The following is a 22,148-nucleotide window of genomic DNA, read 5'->3' on the forward strand; positions in this document are numbered from 1 at the left end:
AGACGTATCGCGATACAGATACAAGATACCCAAAGAGTATCTAAGATAGTAGGGTGTGTCCAGATAAGATCGAACACGAGGTCCCGGTCACCATTCCCGATTGTGATGAAATTTGCTGTAGGTCTAAGCATTACACCCAGAACAATGGTTTCGCAGTTAGTTTTGCGAAAAAAAATTTTATTCGCCTGAAAAAAAAATACAAATTTTGGCCGCAAAAGACGCTTTCCCGCCAATTTCGCGATTTTGGAATTTTGAGCGCACCTAGGGAAAAAACGGCGCACTTCTTCGTCACAACATTTATTCCCCTTAAAGAACAAGTCAAATACAATCTTATGAGTCTATTATTTCTTTTGCTTGTTGAAGCGTTTTCGAAGAAAAAAATCACAAACTTGGCAAATCGCACAAAATTTCTCTATTTCAGGAATTTATTGCTGCAAGCAAGTTAAAGTGAGGATAATAAAAATCGGTACATATTAACTTTGATACTTTCGCTCTCTTTTAAAATAATTTGCGTGATTTATCGCGCTCCGTTTTACTCGATAATTGGGCTGAAACGTAAGTGATTTACCAAAAACGCCGACCTTTGAAAATGATTTTCTCGAAAAGGCCATTTTTAATTTTTTTTTTAAATCCCTCTGCTTGAAGTCAAGGACATCATCTACCATTGTGCAGAAAAAAACGTTGCATTATTTTGGTTGCTAACAAGTTATAGTGCGTCAAATGTGACCATGCCAGCCTAGCGGCCGCGTCGTTCGTTATGGGCTGAAACTCGGATATAAGATGCTAAAAATACTTGTACGTGATATAATCACAAATCAGCAGCTCCACACCAACAAATGCACAGCCCGGTGTCATGGTTCAGCAAGCTTTGTCTTGCGATCAGCCGCTCGACAAACCCGCAACAGCGGCCACTCGATGCTGCGGGCGCTGACATTACATGAGTGCCGCTTCGACTGCGGATGAGCTCCGCTTGAGCGCCAAAGTACGCTCAGAGGACAAACGAGAGAAGGAATACATCACTGTGAAAGTTAAAGGCCGTTAAGTGCGAACAAATGTCATAATATGCAACGAAAACTCTGCCGGCGATTTCCCAGTGAGCGCCTCCAGTAGTGCGCTCATGTGTTGCTTTCTCTCTTCGGATGGCCTAAAGATAATTAGATTCATTCTATGAGCAACATATGACACAAACGAAAGCCATTGACATCTAAAGAAAGCTGTCATACTTGCTTCCGATGGTCGAGCAACTCAAGCTGCAGTTGTTCATCTCGTGCCAGAACACTTGTGTCAGCCGGCTGTGAAAAGAAGTGTGTCCAAGCCCTTTACTTCATTGAAGAACCACTTTTACAATACTGTATTGTTGTGCGTCCGCAGATAGGATATTCAACGCAAGTCGAGCGTTTATCACGATATTATGCGGCTTCGCGCATTACAGCAGGGAAAAAAAATACATCCGTGCTGTATTGAAGGCGCTCACTGGGAAATTGCCGGCAGAGTTTTCGTTGCATATTATGACATTTGTTGGCACTTAACGGCCTTTAACTTTCACAGTGATGTATTCCTTCTCTCGTTTGTCCTCTGAGCGTACTTTGGCGCTCAAGCGGAGCTCATCCGCAGTCGAAGCGGCACTCATGTAATGTCAGCGCCCGCAGCATCGAGTGGCCGCTGTTGCGGGTTTGTCAAGCGGCTGATCCCAAGACAAAGCTTGCTGAACCATGACACCGGGCTGTGCATTTGTTGGTGTGGAGCTGCTGATTTGTGATTATATCACGTACAAGTATTTTTAGCATCTTATATCCGAGTTTCAGCCCATAACGAACGACGCGGCCGCTAGGCTGGCATGGTCACATTTGACGCACTATAACTTGTTAGCAACCAAAATAATGCAACGTTTTTTTCTGCACAATGGTAGACGATGTCCTTGACTTCAAGCAGAGGGATTTAAAAAAAAATTAAAAGTGGCCTTTTCGAGAAAATCATTTTCAAAGTTCGGCGTTTTTGGTAAATCACTTACGTTTCAGCCCAATTATCGAGTAAAACGGAGCGCGATAAAACCACGCAAATTATTTTAAAAGAGAGCGAAGGTATCAAAGTTAATATGTACCGATTTTTATTATCCTCACTTTAACTTGCTTCCAGCAATAAATTCCTGAAATAGAGAAATTTTGTGCGATTTGCCAAGTTTGTGATTTTTTTCTTCAAACGTGCTTCGACAAGCAAGCAGAATAATAGACTCATAAGATAGTATTTCACTTGTTCTTTAAGCAGAATAAATGTTGTGACGAAGAAGTGCACCGTTTTTTCTCTAGGTTCGCTCAAAATTCCGAAATCGCGAAATTGGCGGGAAAGCGTTTTTTGCGGCCAAAATTTGTATATTTTTTTTTCAGGCGAACAAATTTTTTTTTCGCGAAACTAACTGCGAAACCATTGTTCTGGGTGTAATGCTTAGACCTACAGCAAATTTCATCACAATCGGGAATGGTGACCGGGACCTCGTGTTCGATCTTATCTGGACGCACCCAGTATCGAAGATACATGTATCTTCGATACTGCCCAGCACTGGATGCAAGTTATGTCGATGTGGTGAGACCACGATAAGTTTCTGGTGAAAAGGAGGCCAAGCTACTTATATTGTGGGACCCGCCGCACTACATGATTGTTGAACGAATAATTAAACGTTGATGGGCTTTTATGTCTGCTAAAACACATGGCAGCTGTCTTTTGAAAATTAATGTTCATCTGCCAATTTTGACACCACCTGCAAAAGTTTAAAAATGGAGCATTGAGTGTTTGATGGTCATCAGCTGAATTGATTACGCGATAAAGAAGGCAATAATCAGCGTAAAGACGAATTTTAGTGGAAACTACGCCTGGTAGATCGTTAATATATAATAAAAAAAGTAAGGGCCCTAGCACGGATCCCTAGGGCACTCCGGAAGATACGTGCGTTTCAGATGAATGGGAAGTGTTAAAATATACGGGTGGGCGACGATTTGAAAGAAAACTACGAATCTACTCAACAAGCAGAGGGTTATTTACTAAAAGATTGAGCTTATATAGTATTTTTGAATGAATGAGTGTCAAAGGCTTTGGAAAAGTCAATGAATAATGCGTCCACTTGAAGACCTAAGTCAAGAGCTAAGGATACGTCATGAGTGAATTCTGTCGGCTGAGTGATGGTACTGAATCCGCGCCGGAAACCATGTTGTGCATTGGAAAGGATGTTGTTAGATTCAAGAAAATTGACGATGTGTTTAAAGACATGTTCTAGTAGTTTGCATGAGTGAGATGTAGTGATATAGGCCTGTAATTTAACATAGATTGCTGGCTTGTACCATCATTTTTCCATGATGATGGTACAGTTGATGTTGACAATGATTTTTCAAAAATGATTCACAGGTATTGGCTTGTCCATAAAGAATAACGGAGAAAAATGCTGTTAACATTGTCAGGGCTAGACAACTTTTTTGGATCAGCATTTAAAATCAAATTTAAAACATCTTCTATAGACACAGACATATCATCAGTAGAAACAAGCCAGGCATAATATGCCCTGCAAGAAGGAATTTCATGGTTATCTAGAGCAAATACAGACTTGAAATATTCGTTAAATGCGTTGGCAATGGCCTGCGGCTCGCTAGTTGGAGTTTCGCTATGGACGAATGTATGTGTTAGATTTCTGTGGCTAAATTGAGCTCCAAAAATTTGGGGGGTTATTATGTAACCATATTTGGTAAAGTTATTGTGAAAAAAGTCCTTAGCAGCAATTATTTTTCTGCGAAGCTCCTCCTTCACTGCATTAAAATCAGCTCTCCGCAGAGCGTTGCCAATACGCCTCGGCTCGCCTTAGTCTTGCCAGTCGACGCTTTAAATGCATTATTTCTCTCGTTATCCACGGAAGTTCAACATTTTTCTTTTTAGTTTTTAGTGGGGCATATGTTTCAACACATTTCTTAGCAAGTTTTTCAAAATAAGACACCAAACTGTTCACATCCCCGGCATAGCTAATTTCAATAAATATATCAAACTTGCTACTTAAAGTATCAATCATAGACACATCATCAGCCGTGCTATAGTCGCGATAACTTGGGTATTCGTACCGACGTTTTCGAACTGTGTGGAGAAGAGAGATTAACACGCCTTTGTGATAAGAAATACCATTACTGGCTTGAGACGTAAAACCCCTTGTATAAAGTAAGGCACTTAGAAAAACGCAGTCTAGTATAACACTTTCCCTTGTCGCATCAGTGACAACTTGTTTTAGTCCTAAGTTTAACGAAAAATTAACCAACTTCCTAAAAAGTGATAAATCGGTACCAGAATAAAAAGTGACTGCCATAAGATGCCAGGCCGATTAAAGTCACCCATGCAAATTAGGTTACCTGAAGAAAAGCCTTTTTGACTAAAAAAACTTTGAGAGCAAATAAACGACGTAGGACCGAGAAAGATACACACACCACAAGCGCTAGTCATGAGATACCAACTAGCCCACCTAGCCATATTGTTATAAAGCCTTTTTGTTTTATAAAACTACTGAGTACCGCTAACTGATCTGCTGATGAGCCGGCGGGACGATAAAATACACCGACTATTATAGGAGTGCTCGCGATATGAACCTTACACAAGATAGTTTCTATATCTGAAGGTGACTTCAGTGCAGAAAAGCTCAAATCAGACCTCAAGAAAATGGCAACGCCACCACCTCGGCCGTGTTGTCTATCAGTCAGAACAACATTTAACCCTGGTAGAGTAACTTCCGAATCATAAATATCACTGTGAATCCAGGTCCCCATGCCACCAATAATGTGAGGACAATAAGTAGCAAGTGCATAAAATCAGGAAGTTTATTAGTGAGACTCCTGGCATCTATATTCAGTATGCAGATGTTATCTTGTGCATCATGATGCGGTCATTTCGTACCGTTAGGTGGAAGAGTAAAGCGTCTAGTAGACTGTTTAGATGATTTCACTAATGAATTAGAAATACAATCCCAGTCATACCGTTCATTATCTATATATACATGATCATACATTAAGTTTACAGTGGAACCGTTGTTCCGAAAGGATGCAGTGGCGTCCCATAATTTTTTACGAATAATCCGTACATGGTCAGAGAAGTCCTCAGTTATTCGCAATTTGGAACCCTTTAGCTTAAAGCCATTTTTTTTAAACCTTGATCTTTTCACGGAAGTTTAAGAATGACGGGGCGGGGTTTACTAATATGATATCTACCAATCCTGTAGAACCGTTCGATCTGCGGAAATTCAACCTTAAAGAGGTGGTGCCATCAAATTTCGAGGCTATAACAAGCCTGTTGTGGGTTTCCTCTGTATGCAAGGACACTCCACACGAAGGGTCGGATACAGTAAACGTTTAGAATATATTTGAATTCACTTCCAAAGTGTACCTAAATGCCCATTCTCACGATCGAGACCCATCGATAGCGCGCCAACTCTGACGTAGCTGTATAGGAAAGGCAACGAAAGTTGTAGTGACGTCACACCAGATCTGCTGTAGCTACGTGAGTGACCTCCGGACCTCCGCAACGTACGTACCGGCTGTAGTGAACTAGAATATATTCGGTTGCTACATCACTCGCCGAGTTTCGATCGCTTCCTGGCTAAGTGCGTCACAGCCTTGTGTGGTCACGTGACCAAGCCTCCTACACTTCTACGTCACTGCCCAACCTCGGCGCCCAGAAACCGAAACCGAATGTTGTCCACATCAAAAGGCAATATTAAATTATTTAGCGAGAATACATGATTCTTGGTGCGTGCATCATGCTTCCTGGAGCTATAGGAAACGCTTACAGCAAAGAACGCGCAAGCCACAAACATGGTGGCACCACCCCTTTAAGTGTGCCTGAAAAAGACTTCTTCAGGCTGGCTTGTAAAAGTTCGTCATTTCATTCTTCCTGTTCCTCCAGACCGTATATAATAATGTTGTCTCTGCGCGATCGATTCTCTAAACCGTCATTTCTAGAAGAGAGCTTGTTGACTGTAGAAGTCAAGTTCTCAATTTGGCAGCGCTGTCGTAAAGTGTAGCATTATCCAAAGGTGGTGTTTGCTCGAGAACAGCCAAGCGAGATTCGATAGCCTCGACCCGGGAGTTGACAGAGTTACGCGAATCCGCGACATCTTTTTCTATTTTTTTCTGGCCAGATAGAACTTGCGCAAACATTTCTGCAACAGAGCATTGATTGTACAGATCGGTGCTCGATGTATGACTAGCTTCCGTTTGATTGGAATCAGGACAAATTGTTCTCGATGGAAGGCCTCTGTTAGTCAAATTAGCGCGTGTTGACCTTTGAGAAGGCGCCGGGTTTAACTCATCGCCGCTTAATAAGAGGCTACACAGACAATTCACAATATCAGCATATGGAGAACTAAACATAAATGAGCAAAAGTGGGGGCAAGGCAGCAGCAACAAACATCGATCGTCAGAACGGAAGCAATAGGCGTTATTGAGATAACGTACCTGCACAAGGAACATACAGCAATTAAGCATTGTGCTCGTGCTGCTGCGACCTTCCCCACTGAAGTGATGAAGTTCCGGCGGCGCTTTTATATCCCCGACTGTTGACGTCACATCGGTAGGCGTGTTGAAACGTCCACCGTCCTAGATGATGTCACCGATAACGGTCTGCAGAATGGCCGGTGTGCTGACAAACAAACCTCCGGGAGAAGGAAAGGGCAGTTGGTGCGCACACAAGCAGGAACACTCACGTGTAGATCAGCAGTCGGTGAGACACCAAGAACCGTCGAAGATGTGGCTACCAAGGGAGCAGCCACACCAGCGCAAAACTGCACAAGGAACAGGCAGCGATTAAGCATTGTGTATAGTGCTGCTGCGACCTTCCCCATCTCGGAAAAATGTGGCAGTAGCGCTCGTCCGCATTTCAATTTCGGTTTCGCCGGCGAAATTTGTCCGATTTCATCATTCTGCTCCAAGTACCAGCGGTTAGTTTATGGAAATCTTAAAGCGGCAATGAGCATTACGCATAAAGGGCTCCAATTATCGCATTTGACCCGACTGCGTATTTCAACTAAGTAAAAATTTTTTTACAGCCCGTTTGGCTCCTGTGCGATTCATTGTTCCGTCATCTGTTTAAGCATCTTGGATTTACTTCTGTGCAGCTTAGTTCCTCGCAGTTGGTGCTTTTGGTGTCACCACTATGCAGGATCAATTAAAGGGGTCATGAAGCACCCCTTGGGCTTGTTGAAGAAACACATCCTGCGGAAAGCTGACACGGCTATGAACTGCGCTGCAAAATATTGCAGTCGTGCGCGTCGCGTAAAGGCCACAAGCGGAGCGCGAAGTTGCCGTTTCCTCAGGCGCCCTCTTTTCAAATAGAGGCCGGTTCTCACTCTCGTCGGTGGGCGGGGCGTCTGCACGTTGACGTCGCGGATCTGCCAGTTTACGTCGCAAGAGATATAGCATGCTTACTGGCCGATAGCCGTATGAGATGCGCTTCTTGCCATGGGGTGCCGCCACTTGCCCGCGCCGCACTCCTCAGTCTGCTAAATTTACACGGTAGCCGCACTCGCGCATGCGAATCACAGCGGGAGAGCGATCGCGTTTCATGACGCGCGCTGACGTAACTTCTTACCCCCGTGCCATTCCTCCCTGTCTCGCTTCCAGTGCGCTCGTCGGCACGAGAAAAGAGAGAAAGCGCTGAGGGCGTGCGCCAAACCCCCGTAACTCCGCTCATTCTTGACGGATTCGAGAAATTTTTGCGGCAATCGATTCGGGAGGCAGTAAACTCCGATACTGAGGTCATTAGATCATTACTTGGAAAAGTGGTTCATGACTCCTTTAACATTTGAACGCAGTAAACGAGCTAAAGCGTTTTCTATTTATCATTCATTTATATGGATATGCTTTTTAAATATTAGCTACTTAATCATGACCTGAAATAAGCGATTGTGTCTGGTAATGTGCCCGGCCAAAAAAATGCATGAGCACGAAACAGACGCTGCTGCGCTGTTGGTAGTGACAGTTTGATTGCTTTGGTAATTGCTGCTGTATTGTAATCATCTTCTGAACATAGTAACGGTTACTGCTTTTTCTCGTTATCAATTGTGACTAACAGGGATGTTACTTACTGCGGTTACTAGTACGTTTTAACATGTGTCAGTATATTGCTAGTAACTACTACGACATTTCTAGAGTGGGAGGGAATGTTGGCCCTGTGGGCCTCGAGATTGAGATGCACTCTCACATTTTTCAGCAAAATTTACATTGGCTACAGTCCGACGAAAGTGTACCTTGCTGTTCAGTAGTCGTGAATGAGAACCGTTCTTCTAGCCTAGCTGACCGCAAATGCACCTGATTTTACGCAGAGCAATTGGCCCCCGTGATGGTAAGTGGCTGCAATGACACCCGCATCGGCACCCAGGAGCCGGGCAATACGACCGTGCCACAGCCCGTGTTCCGCACCGGTTCCGGGCAACTAGTCAATGCCACCTGTACGCCGGAGATGCTTGCCGACTTTGGCGACTTCGACATCGTCTGCGTTGCGGAGGACCATGAGCTGAGGTCGTCGGCGACCTGCGCGTTTAAGGTAATAGTCAAAGGTAGGAACTCGCGCGTAGATCACCGCGGTGCGCATTCATGGCAAACTTTCTTCCAGCACTCTGAGATGTGACGCTCAAACGCCGTGCGCACACTGCTCGCGGCATAACTTCGGCATGCGGTGGTGAAGTGAATGAGAGCTGAAATCATCCCTATCGGTTCTTTAAAATAAATGGCTCACATATTCACTCGAAATAAAGTCTGCTTGTCTTCAGACATGTACTTAAATGTAACTTAATCATCCTGTCATATTTAGCAGCAGAAAAGAGGCTTTCGTTTCTCGCTTGTTATTTATAACCTGTCCAGATGATGTCAAATAACGTAAGAAGCATTAATTGTAATCAACATTTGTGGTGCGCATAATGAACGGCGTAGGAGCATGTCTAAACTTCTTGGATGGCATAACCCCCACATGGCTACATATTTGGCCAGCAGCTATCTACTCATCTTCATCATTGCTATCAGCCTTGTATCGGCTTACATTTATACACAAGTACACTCACACATACCTCAGTGCACTAGCGTTCATGCGCCACTTCAATATTTATTGATAAGAGGCGCGAGTTAGGGGCAGGGGTGTCATGACCTCCTCCCGCAAAACTCTTTCCCGTGTAATTCTTGATAAGAACATCGCATTTGCGTCGCTTATTTCACAAAAGATATCCTTGCAGGATTAAAACCACTGATAACTCGTATTTGACAGTACAATATCAAAAAGCGTATCGTAGAGCACCGATTATGTAAGATATTGGCGTTAAAGAGCATTGACACCATGACTGAAAAAGCTAATTTTACGCTAACAAACTCATGAGACGACTCACCCAGGCTCACTCAGGCTCAGGTCAAACCGTAAGTCTGAGTGAGTCCGGCTGAGTAATATGTCGATGAGTCTGAGCCCGAGTGAGTCCGGTTGAGAAGTTTTGGTGCGTCTGAGTCCGAGTGAGCCCTCAGAGCAAAATATATTTGTTGCCTGAGTCTGAGTGAGCTCCAATTTTTTTTTTGCCGACCTATGGCAGCAGCAGCCCACCTTCGCTGTTGTAAGAAGTTTGCGGAGCACGCGACGGTTCGAGTATTGTACTGTTCCTTGCGCGCGGCTCGTGCAAGGCGCCGTTTCTGTCGTTGCAGGCGACGCTGTACCCCGACTTCTTCGACCGTACCAAGATTGTGTAGACGTCCAGGAAGTGCACGACCAGTATCCAGCCCACGTGAAGCTTCCCGTCTTCGAGGCGGCGTCCGACGGCGTCGCTCTGGTCACCTGCGATCCGGCCACTCTGCTTGGGCCCGGCGCGTACAACGTCACCTGTACGGCTAGAGACAATAAAACCCAGGCAGAAACGCAATGTTCCTATGTTGTGAACGCGAGGCAGATCGAGCAGTTCAGGGGTGAGTAGAACCGCTCTGGCTGCATGGCTGCACCGCCGCTCATGGCTGCTGCAAAAAGCGCCTCCGCATGGCTCCAGGCGCAGCCTGCGCTTGACCGCGACGGCGCGCTTCAATACCACTGTTGGGCCTGCTCTGGCTTGGTTTCCCCGGGGTGCGCCTTGGCTGACCCTTGGCGAATGCGGCGTAAACAGACCAAGCTCCGATGGTCGTCTCTCGGGGCACGCGCGCTTGGCTGCTCACACTGAACCTGCGCGTCGTTTCCAGAGTCGCAGTGTTTGTCTCTAAGGGCCCCCGCAAACGGCAACATCCAGTGCAAGCGACGCAATGGGGTCATCACGTGCCGCTTCTCGTGCTTCACCGACCACGTGATGAACACCAAGTCGCTTCCCCTGCTGTCCAGGGGCTACGTGGTCTGCGACCGCGCCCAAGGAGACCGCTTCGACTTCCAGGAGGAGTACGGACTCGACGAGCTGCCCGCCTGCACGCGTGAGTGCCCCGACGCGGACGGGCTCTGCAACACCTTTGCACTCCTTTCGGCCGCAAGTATAGGGCAGAATGCACTCTGCCGCTCACGAGTAACCGTAGCGCGACAGTTTCCTTTACTGCGACTTCAGTGTGCGTCCTGACCACTTGGCTATATATACTATCTTGGCGCAGCATTCCGTGAATGAGGACTCAAAATGCCCCGAGGCGGCGATGCCTGGCCTTTGTTCATGATAATTCAAGAGGAAGAGCTTTACGGTTAGAAGGGAGGTCGGGTTGCCTTAGAACACGTAGTTACAAAGCGAGATTCAGTAAATGAAAAATGTACATGCTGTGGGGAAGCTAAGGAAACGACGGATCATGTTGTGATTGAGTGTGGAGATATCCACACAGGTGTATGTGTGGGCACGAGCCTACATGAGGCCTTGTGTCTTAGGGACGACAGTGGAAAGCTGAACGCGTCCGTGATAGAAATAAGTAAGCGACGGTTAGAGTATTGGTGGCAAAAAAGTAGAGAGAGAGCACAAAAACAGTGGAAAAAATAAGCTCATTTTGCCGTAATGGGGCAGAGAGCTGGGCTGCGCCTTTTTTTCTTCTTTTCCCTATGGTAAGATCGATTTAATCGTAGTAGACAAGGCATTAGGCCAACTTAAAATTTTTTTTTCTTTTTGTCGAGCCTGGTGGCGCACATGTCACCGCCCCGTTGTAAAGGAGTCGCTCATAGCATCCATCCATCCATAAAGCGCGCTACGTATTTCCCTCGCTCTTAATTATATTTGCATAGATTGAAAAAGCAACCCGCGGAGACTTGAAAATGAAGCTAGTTCGAAACGGTAGTGTAGTTCTATAGGATAGCTGCAGCTGTTGCGATTACGTCGAAAAGGTGCGCTGGTAATGGTCAGCCCAAGGTGAAACATCTGCATATTTCGCGCAGCCGTGTCGCGCCACCAACGATGCGGTATGGGGGCAAAATGAAAGTGTTCTTGGAAAAACAGCAAGAGTTAACTTTTATAGACCGACCGCGTCCCATCGACCGATCCACCTCCCATGGCTACGCCACTGCGAAGAGCAGTGGCGTGGCCATGGGAGGTGGAACACTGGGCTCGTGCCCCCCCCCCCCCCCCCCCCGAAATTTTTCTCTCCCATGGGGTCCAGAGCACAAAATGACACTCCACCAAACTTACCTGCTGGGACCCCATGTCGGATAAAGGGCGTGCCCCCACCCCCGAAACAAATTTCTGCCCTCGCCACTGGCGAAGAGTCGCCGTCGGAGTAATCAAAAAGCAGTTTTCAAAAATAACGGGACATTGGCGTCCTGTTTCAGGTAGCACCATTTACAGGTTTCCCGCCGGCAGCTGTTTTCATCAATATTGAGCATGCAAAGTTTTAACGTTCTTTCCAGCAATCGTAGGTCGGCTAACTCATTCATGAGTCGACTCGCTCAGACTCTCAGATCGTCCCGTGAGTCTGAGTTTGAGTGAGTCCGGGTGAGTAATATTTTGGTGAGTTTGAGTCCGAGTGAGTCCGGCTGAGGAAACTTTTAGTGAGTCTGAGTCCGAGTGAGTCCGGTTGAGTAAAATATTGGTGAGTGTGAGTCCGAGTGAGTCCTAAGCGCAAAATATATTTTTTGAGTGAGTCAGAGTGAGCTCCATCTTTTATTGCCGACCTATGGTCCTATCTACTGATCTTAAGCACTATTCTCAGCCTTATATCAGCTTACGTTTATACTCAAGTCTATTCACACATACCTCAACGCACTCACGTTCATGCGCCAGCTCAATATTTATTGGTCAGAGACGTGAATTGGGAGGGGTGCCATGACCTCCACCCCGCACACTCTTTCACGGAAAGTTCTTAATAAAAATATCTCGTTTGAGTCAGGTAATTCATAAAAATGTACTTACTGGATTACTGGATAACTGATAACTCGTATTGGAAGGTGTAGTATCAAAAAGTGTATCGAAGAGCGCCGATTATGTGAGATATTCGCATTAAGGAGCATTGACACCAAGATCGAAAAAAGGTAGCTTTACGCTCACGGACTCATGAGTAGACTCACTCACACTCAAGTCAAGCCGTGAGTCTGAGTCTGAGTGAGTCCGGCTGAGGAATATGATGATGAGTTTGAGCACGAGTGAGTCCGGTTGAGATAAAGTTACGCGAGTCTGAGTCCGAGTGAATCCGGTTGAGGAAAATTTTGGTAAGTCTGAGTTCGGGTGAGCCCTCAGAGCAGAATATATTAGTTGAGTGAGTCTGAGTGAGCGCCAACTTTTTTGCCGACTTATGCCAGCAATGCTTATGACTGAAGACAACGCAAATTGGGCGAGTTGGTGAGGTTCCATGGTAAAACTCTAAAACAGCGCTTTCATAAAAACACAAGACGAAGGAAGAAGAGACACACACGGCGCTTATGACTGGCCTATGTGTTGAGGTGTCATGATTTCCGCGTTATCGCGTGAAGTACACAGACAGGGACATGAGCACGAACAAACAAGACAGAGTAAGTGAAGCGAGCATTAGCTGTCGCCTATTAGTACATGCCAGGAGGAATGGTGCAACGTCCAACAGATGGATGAATACCACCTCTTTCTTCAACCGTGTTTATTAATGGAATTTGCGCAAACTTCAATCTGCAGGGCACTTAACAGTGCATTGTGAAACTTACTCACACACCGCTGTAGCAATGGGGCTAAAATAAAGGGTCACGAAACCTCGGTCGTTCCAGTGCGTTTTCCTGATGCGGCAATCATCTAACAATTTCCGCTATGAGAAAGGCTACAGAAGTGACTTATACGAACGCAAGCGACAAAGGGATCAGCCAGAAATGATATGCCAACAAATCGTTGCATGATTTACTGTCTGGAACCCCGGATGCAGCGAAGTTCCCAGCGACGAAATAAGAAGGCACCTTTCTTCTAGAATGCCTCGGAGTCTTTGAAATTTTAAAGATTTTGTCGCGCTTGTTACTTTATACACTGACCGATAGCGAGTGTGGATTTGTCCTTCAAATTCCATTCCGTTTACTTTAGTTGTGCAGTAAAGCCGTACACAATATAAAAGGAATTTTTGAGTAACTTCCAATGGTCCACGTGGTAAACGAAAACTCTCACTTATTTTGTTGCCTCTGTAGAATACCCTTCTTAACTAACAAGATTGTTATTCTGTTAAGTACAGTATACCTATCTCACATTTATCGTCCAATAACTATGGTATGCTGCAGACTTTATCTTAATCCTGAGTTCGTTCCGTCTCATCCTCTTCTGCTTCCTTTCCAATGAATGAAGTTTCACATTGCAGGCGTCGTTCCTATAGTTGTGCACTAGCATCGAGAATGAGGGGAAACAACGGTGGCTGTCAATTTCTCTTTCTTAGCCCTTGCGCCACCTTGCGGGATTCCGCAGAACTGATTTGCAAAAACTCAAAATGTCCCGTGTGCATTCACTTGAGACGACTCGAAGGCGAAAGCCATCTTATTTTCCTTCTCAGTCGGTCCTTCCCCGCCACCCTTCCAAAGCTTTCGGCACCTCCTCCATGATCGAACTACCTTTGACCAAGCTACGATGTCACGCGATGACGGCGTCACGTGAAGTCATGATGGCGTCATAGTGACGTCACAAACTTTGACGATTTTTGACGTCATCGTGACGTCATATGGTGACGTGACCACGTGATAATTTTTTGCATCACTCGTCCCCGGCGGCGCGGGACGCCGACGCCGACGGTTGAATTTCGCGTTTGATGAGGCATCTAAGGCTTTCGCCCTAATAATATGTGTCCATGTGATTCGAGTTGTCGATGTATTCGCCCTCAGACTGCCAATTGCTAGCTTCCTTGTTAGCTCAACTGGTAGAGCAACCGCACCAGAAAAGCGTTGGCCCCGTGTTTCTGCGGAAAAATCTGCTCGAGCCATGTCTTATCTAAGCAAGCACCAATCGTTTACACCAAATGCTGTGAGCGCGGTATTTCATGCGAGACACTGAGCACAATTTTTGTTTTCAGCTTGTGCGCAATGAAAGGCACTCATTCAAGCGTAGCATAAATGTGAACACCCAAACATTTTATCACACCCCCTGCTCACACTCGCAACCATGCACAGAAGTGGTTCTGCCGTTAACAGTGTCGCGAAATTCAGCCTTCGGTATTTTTTTTTTCTTTAGCAGAGTACTATGTTGGGCAAGTTGGTGCACATATCTTAAACAAATATTTGTGGTGTAAAATAGCAAGGAAAGTCAAGGAAAGGAAAGTAAAAATCAAGGAAAGTCAAGAAGGAGACAGGATAAGCACGCGCGATCCTGTAGCGCTATCTAACTCTTGTAGAGCACACTGATGCAGCCGCCCCCCTTCTTAATATAAAATCCCACAAACACTTCAGGTGCTCATGTTCCTCTGCTGCCTCCTATCGCGTGCGTGTCTCTAAATAGAGATACGCAGCCGCACAAAGCACAATGAAACGGCAGGTGTGAACCCACATCACTCTTAATGGATAATGCGTGCTTCCTGAGGCGACCATTAACGCAACGCCCGGCCCAAGTAAACTTTTTCACAGCTCAACGGAATTTCACCGTGCAAAGCATAACTCTCTTATAGCGTGCTTCTTTGCGCACGAAAGCTTGGCTTTTTGAGAAGAAATGCGGGCACTTAGATTCGACAGCTTGTTAGGTGCCAAGCACTCGAATGCCTGTTTGCTGAAGTTCTGAGTAATCTAATGCCTGTAAGGCTGCATCAGTGATCTCTTTTTCTGCATGTCCACAGGCCTTCTGCTGCATCCTTTCAACTTCGGAGCAGAGCTTCGGACGCATTGGTTAAAACCGCAGAAGGAAAGCCGGCTGCAACCATGCAGCATCGAAATCGAACTACCAACTGTTGTCCCCATTGTGATCGCACGACTTCGATAAATCAGACCGGAGACAAAACGTCGCGATAGCTCTTCTCATGGTTTTAGAGGGATCAGACACACAAAGCAGGAGGTCCTTACGGGCACTTTGGTTGTACGTGCATAATGAATTGTGGCGTTTAGTAGTAAGTTATTATCTAAAAACTAACTGCAAATTGTCTTGAGGTCTGAATGGTCTTGATGTCTGAATGTCCTTGATCTGAATGGGGGCCGGGAAGGAAAGCGTGGTCTAGTGTGACTTTGTGCTCTGTATCATATGGGAGAAAAAATTTCGGGGGGGGGGGGGCACGGGCCCGGTGTGCCTCCCCCTGGCTACGCCACTGCGCCATTGTACATAGAGTTCATGTTTTACTCCAGCACTAATGAAAGCTTTCAAACTTTATCTTCGTCCGCTCTGTGTACTTACTAGTAAGATTTATACAGGTGGTATTCGTTACCTCGTCGACGCTCTCGTCGATATCACGTGCTCACAGTTTTATGAACACGTGATCGGTTAACCACGGCTCAGCAACAAGTGATCTCGAGTACAAATACAAACTCGTTGTCGAACTCGCTAGGCATACGGGAGTTTTCCTCGCTTCGTTGCTAGCCTCGAGAACTCGAAGAACGACGCACACATTCCAAATAATTTCTCCCAGCTTGTAGGAACACATCAAAACACCGTCGCCACGCTATCATCCACGATTGTTATACTTTCGTGCCCTGCCGCTTGATAAATGGTAGGAAATCAGCAAATTCTGTATCAAGAGTGTAGAAAAAGAACTGTTACATCTCCCTAGATAATATGCCTACTGACCTCCTTTTGCGATCGCCCCTTCCGCAGTGATAAACGGTGAGACGGGTCTTGCCAGCCGTTGCATTAGCATAAGGCTCGTCATTCTGTCCAGCCGGTGCGGCATTGCTTTGACGGTTTGTGCTGTGCCCAAAGATGGCAGTGTGTCGTCATATACGCTTTCCCGCTAGAGATCGCTGATCGCATCCTGGCTCCGGTCGTGACGAGCTTTCGCTGGACGCATAAGGCACATTGCTTACTTGTCAGGTGAACAGCGCAGAAAGACGTGTGATGAAGAAGTGAGACAAACGACGGTGCTGTTCTTCGTCCTACGTCTTTGCGCGCTTACATCTAGCCCAAGCTTGCACCGACTAGCCGAAGGTCTCACTGTGTTGCATATTGGTTACGCTCAATTCCAGTGGTGGTATTTGTTTCGTTGTTTCTTTCGCCCTGTGGTTGCCTCACAATGGTAAACACATTTTTCTAGTTAATTCCTGTGCTCTTGACCAATCTGCCGGAGGTGTGAAAGGCAGGCTTCATAAGACGCACGTTTTTGCTTAGTCCGCCCTCGTCTTTCCTGTAGATATCACGAATAACCTATTCACTTTGTTGTATTCTAAATGTTATCACGTGCTTCGATATAACTGAGAAAAAAATTACTCTTCCATCGCCTGTTTAACGAGTTAGATGCGCCCCACACACGCACCAGAAGCGACTTGGCCTGTCAAGGCAATATGCCACTTTGTTCACGCTTTGCTTCTTTATTTCCAGTGCTTATGTTGTACATTCCTTTTTAAATAAATAAATAAGAAGTCATCAACTCGCGACCGTATTTTTGACTACTCAGTGGAGCTGACAGTGTTCCATATCACCTTTATCAGCCTGTTTGTGACCACTGGAGGACCAAGGCCTCTCAACATTCTCCGATTGCGCATATATTTCGCGTTCTCTTCTCTTCTATTTGTGTCAACACGCCTAACTTTTTCTACAATGAATTGATGACTAGCTCAGCTTTCCCTCGTTCTAACCTGCCTTCCGCGAGCTTATTCCATCTTGACCTGCAGACATCCTAAGACATTGCGAGGAAAAGATGGAGCTGGGAAGATAACCGAAGGTCTGTTACGCTGGCATAATGGGTGCCAAGCATAGGCGTATCTATGAGGGGGGAGGGGTGTTGGCAAGAGGGGCGCTGGCAGAAAAGTTAGTGGTGCGGAGCCCCCCCCCCCCACCCCCCCCCACACACACACACTTCAACAGTTGTCACTGCCGGCTGCACACTGGAAACCATCAACTGAGGCGAAGTTTTACTTCAACACAGCAATCGCTTATTTATAAATGAAATTTGTCCTGCGCTTCTGCTGTGGACATTGTCTCCCATATGTCTCTCACGACCACGCACTGTAGGTTCTCTGCGATGCAGGCCGCCTATGCGACGCTTTCGCGCTTTGCGCCACAGCATTGCAGGGAAGGCTACCGATGTGTAGGGGCTCTTAATGTTAGATCCCTCTGTCATGATTTTATTCTGCTCTGCCTGACCTGAAATTTACATAATCGACGACTCAAATACGGGCAGGAACCAGTAAACGGTTTATGAACCGATCAAAGTCCCTTTCTTTTTCAGGAAATTCATTTTCTTTCATCGGAAAGGAATGTACTTCAGTAAGACGTTCTGGCGGGCTAGTTAGTTCATAGCTTTTAGACGTTATTAAACTGCGCGAAAAGATGACGACACGAGTAAGGAACACTCAGAACACCACAATGCGAAGGAACACACAAACCACTGCACTTGTGTTCCGTGTGTTCTCGACTCGTGTCTTGTCGCGCAGTTTAATAACGCCTAAAAGGAAAGGAATAGTATCACCGCTGCGTATATCCAACTTGCCTTGAATCGATGAGTGTGCAGAAGTGTTGAGTGCTTTGCTTGGGCCGCATTGGTGGAGCTAAAGAAAGTTTCCGATTTCGTTTCCGATTAACCTGCTTCGCCTTGCTTATCACATGGTAGCTTGCAGCGATCGCGGCGGCTTGGAAAAAGGCGAGGAATAAAGCAGTGGACTCGAGTACATTGGGAAGCCCGGCTTTCAAACTTGTCCCGCAACTTGACCTACGCTACAAGGGTCCACGGTTTTCTGGACAAAGGAGACTGAATTGACAGCTGGGCTAGTTAGTTTTCGTCTCGAATTAGCTGGTACAGCACAAAGTACAACTCGGATGGCAAAGAAGCACACACGCACAGCACCTGTTCATTTCTCTCTCTCCCGTCCTCTCTCTCGGCAAGGATGAGTTCACAGATTTGTCATCATCATCATAATCATCATCATCAGCCTGTCTACGCCCACTGCAGGGCAAAAGCCTCTCCCATGTTCCGCCAATCAACCCGCTCTTGTGCTTTCTGCTGCCACGTTATACCTACAAACTTCTTAATCTCATCTACCCACCTAATTTTACCCACCTCCCACATGAACACAGATTTGTAAACGCGCATAAACACCTGAAAATATTTATTAGGGGCGAAGCTCCTTAAGGCGGCACCCGTTCGTCCCTCGTTGTCGTAGTAGTGCGTAACCAGTCGTAACGCTAGTACCAGATCTTGACCTCCAAGGTGGTGCCGGTGTGAGATTTTTCCTGTGCGTTGTTGAATAAAAAATTCGCAGCGTGCGCGTTAACTAAAAGCCGAATTCTTCTGTCTCTCATTCCCCATTAGCAGCCATTGGCATGTTCCAGTAGAAAACGTTAGTAGAAGTGTAAGTGTTAGCTAAAAGCCGACTTCTTCTGTCTCTCATTTCCATTAGCAGCCATTGTTTACCTCCAAGGTAGTGCCTGGTGAGATTTCTTCTGTGCGTGATTAAACAATAAAAATTTTGTTCAAAACGCCGTTGATTGATGAAATAAACCAACGAAAGACGCCAGATGTTTTCTAAAAGCAAAACGAAATAACGCCAGATGTTTCTAAAGCAAAACGAAAAGACGCCAGCTGCTTAACGAAAGACGCCAGATGTTTTCTAAAGCAATGGTTTTCTAAACAATGAAAATTCACAGCGTACATGTAAAATTCAAGTGAGCTGCAAGTCGTCATAACTCATCGAACCTTTAGTATAAACGCGCCCGATCTCACGTCGGTGATGATGTACTGGGCAGAATTCACGGAAGATTCACAGTTTACCGATGAACCTCCGCAGCTTCGCCCACTCATCATCATTCACTCCGTGGATATGCTGTGATTTTTATGCTCCTATGAATCCATCTCGCCAGCTGCTATAAGCAGCCGCTGCCAATATGATCGGCGGGAAGCCGCCTTGAATTACATTCATAATGTGGCACTGCCTGGCTATTCCAAAAAATTGCAGCATATCCACGGCTGAATGATGAAGAGCTTGGGCGAAACTCCTGAAGCAATCATGGTTACACCGTGAAATGTTCAGTGGTTTCGCCCAGCAGTAATCAAAGTGATACGCCGCTTTGATTACTGCACCCCATCTAGCGTGCAGGGTGCCGCTTTTTTGTTCACACATATTGCACACATCTCTATGGGACAGCGCCATCTAGTATATCGTCACCCAACTACAGTTTGCATGCATCTCTATGGGACAGCGCCATCTATTGAATAATATAGGAGACGCGACGGCGGGGGCACGCCGCATGGAGCGACGACCGACCAGGTGATGCTATTAGGAGCTTCGCCCCTAAAAATATGTTTAGGTATTGTTCAGCATAGTAATGCGCTGTTTGGTGTGCACACATCGTTTTAACACCACAAGATTTCAGTTTTGCGACGTTGCGTAACAAACACGCGATTTTATGGCACACCGAACATTTTTGATGAATGGCGAAGAACCAGTGGTAAAAAAAAATGCCGTCTTCAAAATAGTGTATTCTCTTAATTTTATGTAGTCGTGCATGAGTGTTCATTACGCGATGGATTATTTTGGGGTCATTTGTTGCGTCGCGTTACGAGCAGGTGCTGTGTGCATGAGCCAGAAAATTTCGACAAATTATAAACAGGTAACGACCAATGCGGAAAGAAACATTGCGGGGTAGTTTAACGTTAAAATCACCCACAATTTTTACAGAGAAAACTTGTGCTTACACCGTTCGCCTAGGCGTATTTAGTTGGAAGGACGAGAGGGCTCTTCAAGCAATGTTGCAAATACAAATACGGTGAGTATGAAGAATGTACTACGCTTCTAATACCACAAATTCTTACTTTAAAAAAAATTGGGGTTGACAAGTTAACAATAATAGTAATATAATAGTAATAACAGTACCAATGCGTTAGAAACACCATTTTGACTAGGCGCAAACAAGATAAAATACAGGGTATGCAAACCTGAATATCTGCAAGAAAGCGTAGTACTAATTACGGAAAAGAAAGGGTGCAGTCACTGCTACATACATTAAAAAGCGCTATTATTAGTGAGCAGCTAGAAGTTCACGAAATTTCATTGAATGATAGCAATCTATGCTACTGCGGAGGTCGCCATTGACAATTGTATTCATGCTTAAAGTTGTGTGGGTAATGTGTAAAAGGTGTTGCTTGTAATACTATTATGCTTGTCCCAATGTATGCTACGTAAAACTAACTACCGTTTCTATAATGTTACTAAACACTGCTAACCAAATTCTATATCTGTATATGAAAAATCTCATCAAATTGAGTGCGAATGAAATTCACTCCTCATCCTTCTCTCTCTCTCTCTCTACACACACACACGCACGCTGAGTTTGGCAAATAGAATAAAATTCGCTGGATGATTCTTACCACGAATAGTAGCTGAAAATGATGTTGTGATATGTAACATTCTATTGATTGCAGATATAATGAAATTATCGTCGATCATAACGTCGGAGTAGTTCATGCCACTCTACTAATGCTAGTTTTTTTCGTCCGCTTCAAACAGTTATGTTTGATCAATTTTTTAAAAGGATAGGCCTAATGCTACCTGAAAACATCATCAGCATCATTACATCTGCGGAAGCACTTTTCATTTTATATCGAAACTCGTGGCCTTCTTCTCATTGACACCTAATCAAAATTGAATCTCTTGGCAGCCACTGCCTTTAACAAGCACAAAAAGAGACTGGTTCAAACCTCCGGCACCACCTTCGGCTTCTTCGTACAGCAGCATCAAAGCAGCAACACAACGGTCGTCGTCACCAGCGAGGCACGTCGCACCGCTCTATCGGTGGCAAAGCGGATGGCCAGGAACGTTGCTGTGAATGATCATTCTCCATACATTCATCATGATTATGTGAAGCACCAGATGAGCAGGTGCTTCATGCTGATTACCTTATGCAGTTCATCATCGGTGTTGAATTGCTGTTCCGATCCTTCTTTTACAGCGAAAGCTCAGGTCACAACGGCAGTGGGTAGTTGTCTGCCGCCGCCGCCGGTGTCCGTAACCACTATCGCGAGAAACAAGAAAAAAAAATGCCCCCACCTCCTCGCAGGGAATCGTGAGGAAATGCGAATGCATTTCTTGCGCCGAGAGTACACGGCGTAGTAATTTTAATGGCGTAAAGCTGGACACATCGACGCGCTCAAGTGTCTCCCTTTCGGGCGCCTCTTTCAACGAACGCTTCCTACGTGCGTTCGTAATCACCTCAGGGATGTTGCCACCACCTTCAATGCAGCACAAACGCGTTTATAACGCGCTGTTTTCAGGCTGTGCCAAGGCAGCACAAACGCTACAAACGCGTTTCAAACGCACTGCATTGAGGCGGTGGCGCAGGGAGGAGAGAGAGCGAACGGCGAGAGAAGGAGCGGCGAAGCACTGCACCTACCCTCTCCACACACGCGGGAGCTCCGCCGAGCCAATGCCACCTAGAAAAAAATTTGCGCTGGCCGAGCTCCCACGATGCGAGCGCCCTCACACGCCAGATCGCGCGCTCCTCCTCTCCACTCACTCTCCGATACTCTGCCCGCACCACCTGCTCCGGTTGCTAGGGGCGAGGATAAGCGCGCGCTCCCGCAGCTGTTGCTATGGGAGAGGGAGTGAGAGCGGAGAGGCGCGCGGACAACGCCGGATGCCTTACATAGCCAGACTAGAAA

At 45.9% G+C, this 22,148-nt stretch overlaps 1 protein-coding gene across 2 annotated transcripts in view; it reads left to right on the forward strand.

Moving 5' to 3' along the window:
- The window catches only part of LOC119379341 (sushi, von Willebrand factor type A, EGF and pentraxin domain-containing protein 1), a 166,821-nt gene that overhangs the window by 120,950 nt on the left and 23,723 nt on the right, over positions 1–22,148 (forward strand). For both annotated transcript variants that reach the window (XM_037648621.2, XM_049411937.1), the window contains 3 exons: positions 8,339–8,572; positions 9,696–9,953; positions 10,218–10,439. In XM_037648621.2, coding sequence (XP_037504549.1) covers positions 8,339–8,572; positions 9,696–9,953; positions 10,218–10,439 — 714 coding nt within the window. The remainder of the gene's footprint in view (positions 1–8,338; positions 8,573–9,695; positions 9,954–10,217; positions 10,440–22,148) is intronic.

Source organism: Rhipicephalus sanguineus, chromosome 1, assembly GCF_013339695.2.
Source record: "Rhipicephalus sanguineus isolate Rsan-2018 chromosome 1, BIME_Rsan_1.4, whole genome shotgun sequence".
NCBI classification, from domain to species: domain Eukaryota; kingdom Metazoa; phylum Arthropoda; class Arachnida; order Ixodida; family Ixodidae; genus Rhipicephalus; species Rhipicephalus sanguineus.